We start from the raw sequence: 11,154 nt of genomic DNA on the forward strand, positions 1-11,154 counted from the left end.
CTTTTTGGATGCCTTCTTTGTTTTCTCACCACCTGCTCCTCAGCCCCCAATTAAGCTAGCAGTGCATGTTAAATAATTATACTATTCTCTCTATTACTCAATGTAGTCGGTTTTATATTTATTGTGGGATGGGGCATAATACATATCTTGAAATACAGCGAAAAGGCATTTGGGTGAGTACAAACTGATGTTAAAATGTAATCTGACAGAGGGCAGCAAAGATCCACGTGCCTGACAGATGAACATGCCCTTACATTAGCTCAACAGTAAATGTTCCTTGAGTTATGGAAGGAGCTGGTCCACAATACAAGTCAAGCGCAGAACCATGATGCAAGTCTATTTATCTTGTGTTTGAGAAATACTGACAATAGCCTGACAAAACATATAATATATCAAAATATGTGAACAGACAGTTTACCTGCACATCAACAGCCACTTAATATAACAACGGTCATCAAAAACCATGTTGTAGACACATATTAACCTCTCATATTTTCACATTAACAATGCTGATTAAGAGAAAAGTCAATATTGCAATACAGGCATGTGTTGTTGTTAGTTATACTGATTTATTGTCATTTACAAAGATACAAAAGCGAGAACTGTTTGTTAATCTTAGCTAAATCATTTCCATGATGCATCTGCTGTGTTTGTGTATATTAATGACTCAGTACCTCTGGAAACTCTCGATGTCACACCAATATTTTAATGAAAAAATAACTCAGAATGAAGTAGCAGGGAGCATGCACGTTTGAGTGCATTCCGTCAGCAAGTTTAAATATACATATTCTCTTGTGAGTCACTGTCAGTTGTGGGCCAGAGGATAAATATGACAAGCTGGGGTGTTTCCTGGGTCTCGAGTGTTATATGATTCTGCCGGGTGAGTCATTATGTCGTCAACAAGGAAAAGCAGCATCAGTCTCCTTGTCCTCCCACTCGGTCTCTGGGAATGATGCGAAGCTCTGAGCCATGTTTAAGAAAAACATTTCCTGCAACACAGGATAGAGCAGCATATAAAGATCACGGTGTATGATCTTGCCCTTTAAAAAGGGGGTTTATTGTGTGAAGATGACACATGTCAAATCACAAGCTGGGAGAGAAAGTTGGACTTTTTACTATCAGAAATTAGTGATGAAAATCATTGACAACTATTTGACTTTGTTCGCCTCACCGTAAATGATTAGTTTAAACCTTAATATGAAGATTAAACATAATGCTGTAATGTAATTCAAATGTATAGATTCATTCACAAAGTTGCACACAAGTTGAGCAGTTACACAAACATCTGGATTAATTGTAAAGGTTTCAAGACATGCTCAGAGATGACTAAATTATTTCCTGGCGTCTCCTTTTTAGCATGTGTGTCCCTCAACGGAGGCCAGTTGATTAGCCAGCAGGTGTATTTAGGCGAGAACACACACACAGCGAGTTCATTTGAATAATTTATAATGCTGCTTGATAAAACCAGCGATACCTAATTTGGTCATTCATTTGTTCATTCAACCATCAATCATGCTGAGATCATATATGTATAACTCATTCCTGTTATGCCACAGGAAATATATGTTATTGGCCTCATGAAGACATGTTAAGAACAAGAGTTTGCAAAATGACATATGATCAATTTCCTCCCTGTACTCGAGCCGATGAACAAGCGACAGAGTGGCTGCAGTGGTTGAAAAGGGCAATCTGACAGAGGTGTCTGAACTGAGGCTATTCTTGGCAGCACACAGCTTCAATGTTACGCAGATAAAAAGCTGTTGTGAATGCCCACCACTCTTTCCTTTCTTAGCAGAAAAGACTCAATGCTGCCTTCGGTCAAAGCAGGCATTAGCTTTTCCTGCACTATGCAGAAAATCCAGTCATCCATTACTTGGTAACACAGTCAGTATGAACCTCAGGGAAACACCAAGGAGGCTGTCATGGCGAAAAAGTGATTCACCAGGGTTTGAGGATAATGTCGGAATCTTAAATCAAGGGAATTATGACTAAAACGCTTGGTGCATCCAGTTCGCCTCCAGTATGAGGTCATATTTTAATTGAATTTAACATGAAATACTGCCTCCCGAGGCACTGCATCTATATTCATGAATCAGTAAACACAATGAGGCCTGCTCCAACACAGATATGTCAGTCAAATTAGTATTATTTCAGTGACTTCATTTTATTTAACACCAATATATATGTGGTTGTATGTTTAAACGCACCAAATGGTGGAACCTTGCATTATGGTGCAAGATTACATCACCCTTGGGTTAGAACAGATTGGGTGAAGTTACTTCCTTTTGAGGACAGGACCATGTGCCTGGACTCCCTTGCTCTTCTAAAAAAAGTGTTTTTTTGCTGTTTTTCTTTTTTTATCATGATTTCTCACCTTTACAATCTGAATCATTGACCACTCCTCGACATCTCTGACCGGTCTTTTAAATCCGCTAAGAACAGTTAAATTATACCCTTCAAATCTGACTTAAATAACCCTGATAATATAAACTGGGCTGCCTGATTGCAGATTGATTTGCAACATTGCAAGTTTTTCATATTAGGCCTTATTTTTCTTTGTCTTCTTTGTGCAACCACCCACATTAGTCACTGCCGTTGAGGGCTTTATCAAATAAATGTTTAAGACTATTAACACAATGCCTTCAGCATTACTAAAGTGCATTATGAAACCTGCTTTATACAAGTTCTGCTTTGAATAAAGTGCATTGACAAGTGACAAAGAGCTTAAAAAAGCCCCAAGGTTGATTGATTATATATTAATATAATATTAATATTAATCAGGAATGAGCCACTCTCGATAGTGCTTTTCCTTTTAATTCTAACATATTAAGATATGTTAGAATTAAAAGGAAAAGCACTATCGAGAGTGGTTTTGTGGAGAGGAAAAAAAAAACTCACCTGCTGTCTGGGCAGGGTTGATTCCTATTCCATCTGCAAGGCAAGAATGAAAAAGAAAAAATGACCCAATGTAAACCAAAAATATTGTCAGGGAAATAACATTAGCACATAAATGAAAATAACTTACTTAACAATATCCCTAGTTTATCCATAATGATGTTGCAATAGGCAAAACAATAATAATAATACATAAATCACACTGTGCCTCAGCAGCAGGCAATTCCATCTGGATGATAACAGACCAGCCATTATTCTGCACTGATAAAACAAAAAAAATCATATTTGACATGGCAGACATATCTCAGCCATTTCAACACAAATTGCAAATCAATCTTATTTGGTAACAGTCATCCGTTCAATTATTCCCACAGTACCCTAAACATGTTATCTTTCTATTAGAAACTACATTAGGCAGACTTGCTCTAAACTTCTCTTTCTCATTTGCATCACATGGTCCGTACAGAGCTAAACCGTGCAGAGGTAAAAAAAACAAAACATCAATCAGATTTGATGTGGCGCCGCATAGTTTAATTGGTGGGAAACAATGAATGAGCCAACAGTTTTACAATTAGACCATTTACTGTTATTTGTTCTGGTTATTACTGTAACTGTGGTAACAAGTGACCGGTAGGAGGATTAATCCAGCTATAATTGTATTAATCTGTTGAATAGCTGTAACAATGAAACACTGAAGTTTTAACTTAAATTTATTTTTAGCCTCAGCACATCATATTGTAAGTAAAGTAAGAAGCAATACTAGTAGAAGCATATCAATACTAGTAATAGCATATCAAGTAATTGCAATATCTTACATATTTAATAACCATTTCTGCTGTATGTAAACTCTAATTAGCGAGCTAACTCGTCTCTCATGTGACGATAAAATGTATCAATCATAGGCCAGTGTGTGTTAGTGTGGGTCTAGGGCAGAGATCTTGTGATTCCTGCTGGTAGCCAACCCAGATCAATACAGGTCATTGATCACTTAATGCCTCTTAAACAGAATTAATAGCAGAAACAGAGTACTGCTGGTACTCTATGGATTTATGGCCAAAATTGCTGCACGCTCACAGCATATTTCTCCTTTGAAACATCAGGACCGGAACTCAAAGTACATCAATACATGTGCTGTAAAGTCCAGATGGCTCGTGTAATGTTACGGACAATACCTCCTATCCTCTCTGTGAGACCGTATTAAAGGACCATTATGTCTGATAATGTGCAGCAGCAGGAAAGACAAGAGTGAAAAGTCGATGGGAATTTCAGGGAATGTTTATTTCTTAATCTAAAGAAAGAGAGCAAAATTGTGAGGCAACAAATAACTAATTATTTTGATTTGGAAAGTAACCTTCCATTGTAATACTGTACAAACCTGCAAAAGGTATATGAAAATATTTTGTGTAAAAGTATTGATGTTTAGTTAGTCATAAGTGTGATAATGTGCAGCAAGCGGGTCATTATAGCAAAATGAACCTGGACAGGGGGAGCAGGACTGATTTGACAGTATTTTATTCAGCATCACACTGCTGTTCAAAGATTTATTTTGTTAGAGCTCGTTAAAATTCTCACAGCTTGTGGTTGAAGTTTTGTCAAACATATCTGTCAAGACACACGGTTTCTAAAGGAATGAGAAGATATGCTCTAATAACTGTCAAGCTGGTAAACATGTGCCTTTTTGCAGAAGAGTCAAAAAAAATAAAAACACAAATTGAAAGACTTTTCCCCTAAACTCACCATTTGTTATTATTGCACTGGTTGCTGATGGCACTCTGAACTGTAAAAGAAAGGATAACGATAACATCCCCATTAGTGAAATTCACAACATTGACATTTAAGAAATTTCAGCAGCACTAAAATATTTTGGTTGAATAATAAGAGACATGTTCCAACCCAATTCCACTTGGCCTGAAAACACAGCGTGAATAAATCATCAAAAAGAAAAGCTTTTTCACTGAGTCAGCACACTGAGATACACAGACTTTGCCGGGTGACAACTTCAAAATTGTGAGGATGTTTTCAGAAACAAACTTGGTGGAACAAGCAGAAAGAAAATGCTGCGTCTTTTGCCAACTTTTATGCTCGACAGGCACATGAGTCTTTACCTCAACTTACACCACACACACGCACACAAGCACGCACACACGCGCGCACATGCACACGCACGAGCCTGGAGAAAAGATAGCCACGCTTAAATTTCTGGAAGAAAATCACTCAGCATGGTCACAATTCATGTCCCACTTCAGTGTTCGACAGAAGAGGATGTGGGATAGTGAGATTTGCAGTGAAAGAGGGGGCAGTCTGTCACCAGGGAGATACGGTTAGCTAAATGCTGCTCACCAGACTACTGGCCAGGTAGCACATGCAGAAACATGCAGTGCGCATGCAGTACACATGCAGTACACATGCAGTACAATTTAGATCAGGAATGAATGTAGCATATAATTGGAGTTTGAAAACAGTTTGAATAATCGACTGCTGGGGAATTATTAAATACAATAATTTGCATTTCCAGTTATGTCTTTCAGTAAAGTTTTTTTTTGTTTGTTAATTTCTCCAACACATGAGCCACTGTTATCATGATCACTGAAAGCAAAGCGCAAAATGCAGCCCTTGGTAATTGCAGGTGTAAATTGTCACAGCTAAGAACACTTCATTCTACAAACCACTTTTTGAGACTTTGACAAAACAATAGTCCTCCCATATTGATTCCGTTTAAAACGGTCTATCTTTTAATAGAAGCAAATTAACACACAATGTATATTGTAGAAGCAGCACATGCAGCAGCTGCAGTGATGAGCATGTAAGCAAATCTGTTCAGTTAGTTTCGAGGCCAATCCTAATATATATATTTTTTTTAAACTAAAAGAAAAAAAACAGATTGGTCGTTTATTTGTTTCTCACATTATAATAGACACAAAACAAACGTTCTTATTGCATATACTGGATATGTATGTAAACACAATGAACACATCTTTCTGTGTTTGCATAGGAGGACATACTTGCCCACTAGCATATATGATTGTTTCCTTCTTTTTCTCTTTCTTATGCAATTATATCTTTGTTCTGCCGTTTCCTTCTAAGATTTCACCTTTTAAGTTGATTTTATTGTTTTTTTTAATCTGCATTGAATGATAAATAATACATATTAGCATATATACCGTATCTCCATATCCCTGGGCGCTTTACAGCAGCCCACCGCTCCTTAGGATGGGTTAAATGCAGAGACCAAATGTCATGTGTGTATGTAAAATATGTAATATGACGAATGTATACGAAAAAAGATCTATTGGACACTAAGGCTAAATGAAATGTGTGCAGTGCAGTCCCACATGAAAACAATAGCAAAGACCATTGTTAGTTTATACACTGTTTATACATCACTCCCTGTTGATGACATACTTTAGAAATAGAATAGCACAAACAGTAAGCTTACCTCCTCAGCTGCAAACTTCAAAACTGCTGTGAACGGTGTGCTGTCTGGGACACTTAGTCTGTAACAAAACAATGATTTAAAAAACACCATAAAACCAATCCTTTACTTTACGTAAGTTACTATTTAATTTTTAGAACATGAGTGCCACATGATTACATATAATTTCTCAAACTGCCTGCACTGCTTTAGTGCTGTAAGTCCCCTACACCTCAACAGCTGCAAAAGTGCAATTCTGTAGCTGACCATTTCATTTTGACCTCCATGGAGTAGAGAACAGGTCTCAATTGAGTGTAACATTAAATTCTGCCAGAGTCCTTTTTGTCCGAGGATATAAGACCATGCATGGCATAAATATGTTTTCAGTTGGATGCTTCTAGAATTAATCCTGCAGTTTGAGGGCAATACAATATAGAAATCCACAGACATATTTTCTGAGATGTAGGGTAAAAAAGGAAACACAAAATTGCAAGGTAAGTGATGCAGTCGTCAAGTAAGGAAGTACAGAAGTATCTGAGGTGGTGGGGGTGCAAAACCAATTGACATAGTAAGTACAGCAGCAAGTAGCTGAGAGAGGAGCTGGGAGAGGAGCAAACCATATGGCTTCACCATCATGAGGGAGAGTGAAAGCTTGTCACATTATGAAGACCACCATGTTGCCGTACTTGAGAGCGAGTACTAATGTGTTTGAATGTGACTGGTGATTATACAAATAAACTGAATGGATTCATGTTGTGTTGAAGTCCAGTTCTCTACCAGAATTAACACAAGTCCCTATCTACGGTCATTATTATAACTCTAAACATGCCAAGAGTGCAGCTAGACCATGTCAGACCTCATTAGAGAATTGATTTCCCGTCAACACTTTAAAGGCGAGAATATATATACTCAAGCTAGAAAGTTCTGTTGGGAAATTGGACCATGCATTATGTGGCAAATAAGTACTGTGGGTAAAAAAGACGCTAAAAGTTCAGTTGACATTTTGAGCCAAATTTTCAGTATCAGGCAGATATGCTGTTTTCTGCAACAACGTGGCTCATTTCAGTATCATATTTAATATGCGCAGGACAAATAAACAAATTAAAAGGGATCAAAAATATTAAAATTCCAACACAACGCAAAACAACAAAGATTAAAAAAAACCTACTGCTGACATTTAGTATCATATATTTGCTAGGTAAATCATTAGGAGTGTTTTTGTGCTTTTGAACCAAAAATGTGAAAAGAGAATAATACCCCTCTAAAGTAGTATGGTGGCTATGACAGAGCTGTGCATGTCAATAAATACAAATTCCTCCTGAAATCACACACACAGTCAAACCACCAATGAACTTAACTACAACAATTTACATTTTGAATTCCCACAGGGATTGTCCAACGAAAAACACAATGGAAAGTAAAAGATAATGTTATAGACAGATGAGTGCAAACCATAGTGTGACAGTTACTTCATACTGCACAATGATAGCACTTACCACTTGATAGGAGCTCCACATCCTCGGATCATAGACACATACTGTTCTAACTAGCAGTAAATTTAAGTAAAATTACTAAATCTGGAGTGATGGGAACAGAATTCAACCAATTATATTGTAATTGTATTTTAAAGTAAATGGAATAGACACATCTGTTCAACTGCAGAGTTTGACTTTAAAATGCATTTATCAAATGAATCTACTGAATGGGAAAGTTGTTCTGTGCTCGCTTGAATCCTATTTCAAGACACGTACATAGAGCATGAACACAATTTTGTGAAGTCACAAATTGGAAGCGTTATAGAAGAGTAATGTGGAAACCTGAAGCCTCCAGTACACATGCACTGACAATTGACTATATGAGGTAAGAGACATTTTGTTTCCAGGGGTTAAATGTTTAAAATGAATTATATTTTTTTTTATTGTTCAATGAGGAAGAAGGAGTGGATGTCATATCAGGATTTATTTTTCCTTTTATTTTTTCAATGTAAAAACTATATTCAAAACAAATTATTAAAGAATGTCCATAGGTCTTAAAACACGCCTGTCCTTGAGTGTGACACAACACAGCAGACATGGATGGAGAAGACAGAGGCACATCTTCATATTATAGATTATAGGTAATTATAGGTCCTTAACAGAGAGGACCACAAACTCTATATCTGTTTTTACCACCATTTTGATGCTGACAAATTAACGTCACAGCCATAACTTGTTACTTTCACTTGTATAAATGCACTGCTCACAGCAGTCTGACAAGGACTGTAACTTTCCAACGTGCATTTAGCCATGCTTTTGTATGTATTGCTGCTGCTGCTGCTCCTGTCTGTCATCTTTGTCATGTCACAGGACTCAACAGAATATCTAAAGAGCTCAGTGACACTGTTTTTATATTAATGAAGACCACTGCAAGAAAGACCACTGCAAGACCAGATGTTTACGCTACTTGTCCATTTTTTCATCCACGTGTATTCAGTATCAGCATGTAACACTAACATATGTTGTCTCACTGTCCTCTGCAGCGAGAGTTAAACACACCAGCAAAGGTTTCAACGGCAGCATGAAATACCGACATCTGCAGACAGCGGTAACCCTACATGTTTAATAAATGGTTTAAAACTGAAATGCGACTGCGTGTAACGTTATAGTTGAGCTGTCAGTGTACTCACACTTTGTATGGAAGCCGGGGGTCCGACGTCAGAGTGATTTTAAACGTTACTTTAGACCTAATGCAGAGGATGAAAATACCATTATTAGCACCGTCATGTTGGCGAACGAATATGAAATGTATTCAGCGAAAATTACCCCCCAAAAAAGGGCAGAAACTCACATCTTTTGGGCGAGGCGACTCCGTTTTCGAGCTGTTTATACACACCCGGAAGTCCGAAGGACCCTTACAAACACGTCATCCATTTAGTTATCTTTTTGTTACACATATTTGAGTATGTTTAGTCTTTTCAAGAGTATCTCAGTATGATTCAATACAGCGACATTTTCTCTAGTTTACAGAATAATTATACAAATATGTATGTTATTATTCGTTATATTTACAGTCAGGCATTTATATCCAACGACTAACGTTTCCCGTAATTGACAACAGAAGGCGCACTGACATTTTCTTGGGCGCGTGTAAATATTAATGAAGATTTTATACACGACACCGCTCTCAGCTAAACCTAATGTAACGTTAAAAAACACCTTTTCCTAAAGGTAGAGATGCATTTGTTTTGTAAACAGTGTGCATTCCTACAAACTGCATGTGCTGTCCGCACCCCAAGGTGTAAAAATGGGTTTGCTGATTGGAAAATGGCTGGAGACAATTAATCAATGTATTGAATGAAGGAAGATGTTAAATGCGTTTCCTCATACGCAGGAAGGGCATTACTCTCAGAATAATCTTATATCGGGAGAGATTTGGTCCAAAGTATACTGGAGCAAACGGATTTAAGGCACCAACAGGTATGAGACTAACGTAATCACGTCAGGTGCGACAGAGTTATAGAGCTATAGAGACTGGCATTTTCTTAAATAACCTCCCCTAATTAGTATCTGATTCAGCACAGGGTGGAACACATGTACAGTAGGCAGGGTTCACAATTATATAATGGAAAAAAAAGAGAAAAGAAAGTATATAAATATATCCTCATGAGACCCAGCCCATTAATTTGTGTCCTCTGTGGTGGACACTTTGGTTTTGCATCTCTCCTGTTACTCATTTGAGTTACCCTGTGAACTCCTGTTCTCCTCTAAAGAGCACATCCTGGGCTTTCCATTGATACCACATGGGTAGGAGTGGGATCATGACAACTTCCTCTTTCTTTTGACACAAGATCAGCCAGCACATTTTATGGAAAGTCAAAGGGTAAGTCAAATATATATGCTGACTTATTGTCTTTTTTACTATGATATTCATATATTTTCTTGTTTATTAACATGTCAGGAATGATATATTTAGTTCTGAAGCATTTCAGTTATTTGTATATTTAAATAATAGTCATTTTATGAATGCCAGTTATAGTGGACACCAGGACAAAATGTATGTATTTTATGACTCAACATTGTTGTCAGAGACAGAACTCAAGCATAAAGGATGCTGTTCCAGATAGTTAAGGGAGAATCAGATTTGGAGCTTTCAGATGATGAGAGAGATGAGGAAGAGTTTGAGCCTTGTGAGGAGGAGGAGGAAGAAGAAGAAGAAGATACAGGAGGCTCAGATGAGCAGACAGACTCGGAGACAGACAGGGATGAGCAGGAAAGACGTTGTCCTCTGTGGGCTACTAGCAGCACGTAGGCGGATGTTTGATCCCTATGATGCACTACGACCTGACTGCATTTAATCCAAATAGATTTGTGTTATGTTTAATTATTATTCCTGTTATTAGCTTTCATTTAATGGTATTATTTTCCATCATTACCTGGGCTTATACTGTCAAGTTTTATAATCCAGTTGAATGTATTATTGGTTTAATATCACTCTATAGCCATAATTTGTTAGTTTTCTTATCTTCTATATTTGGCTGTCTTTTCACACGGAAATTGTCCTGTGGTCCACTACAGTGGACATGCTGTCAAATGAAAAATACAAATCATTTTCAAAAAGTCTAAAAAATTGTGAGAAGTTTTTTTTTTTAACTCTAAATAGGTAGGAAATCACACAAAAAAAATCTGAATTTGGAAGACACTATTTCCCCTCAGTTCCCGGAGGATATATTCATGTCATTGCACCAGTAACCATTCAAATGTTACAAAAAGGTAATTTGAATAATAATTCAAGATTCAAGAGAGATTCAACATATTTTTGTTGTCATATGCACAAATAACAGACAGTTACTCCGTACAATGAAAAGCTTA

General features: G+C 37.2%; 1 protein-coding gene across 1 annotated transcript; it reads right to left on the reverse strand.

Annotated features, from left to right (window-relative positions):
* Positions 1 to 684: 684 nt before the first annotated feature.
* Positions 685 to 9,182, reverse strand: ufm1 (ubiquitin-fold modifier 1). Its single transcript, XM_079213976.1, has 6 exons — positions 9,134 to 9,182; positions 8,973 to 9,029; positions 6,332 to 6,389; positions 4,633 to 4,672; positions 2,899 to 2,931; positions 685 to 989 (listed from the first exon to the last, which is right to left on the reverse strand). Coding segments are annotated over exons 1-6 (264 nt in total). The 5' UTR covers positions 9,136 to 9,182; the 3' UTR covers positions 685 to 915.
* Positions 9,183 to 11,154: the final 1,972 nt, after the last annotated feature.

This window comes from Taurulus bubalis, assembly GCF_910589615.1.
Source record: "Taurulus bubalis genome assembly, chromosome: 2".
In the NCBI taxonomy this organism is placed as follows: domain Eukaryota; kingdom Metazoa; phylum Chordata; class Actinopteri; order Perciformes; family Cottidae; genus Taurulus; species Taurulus bubalis.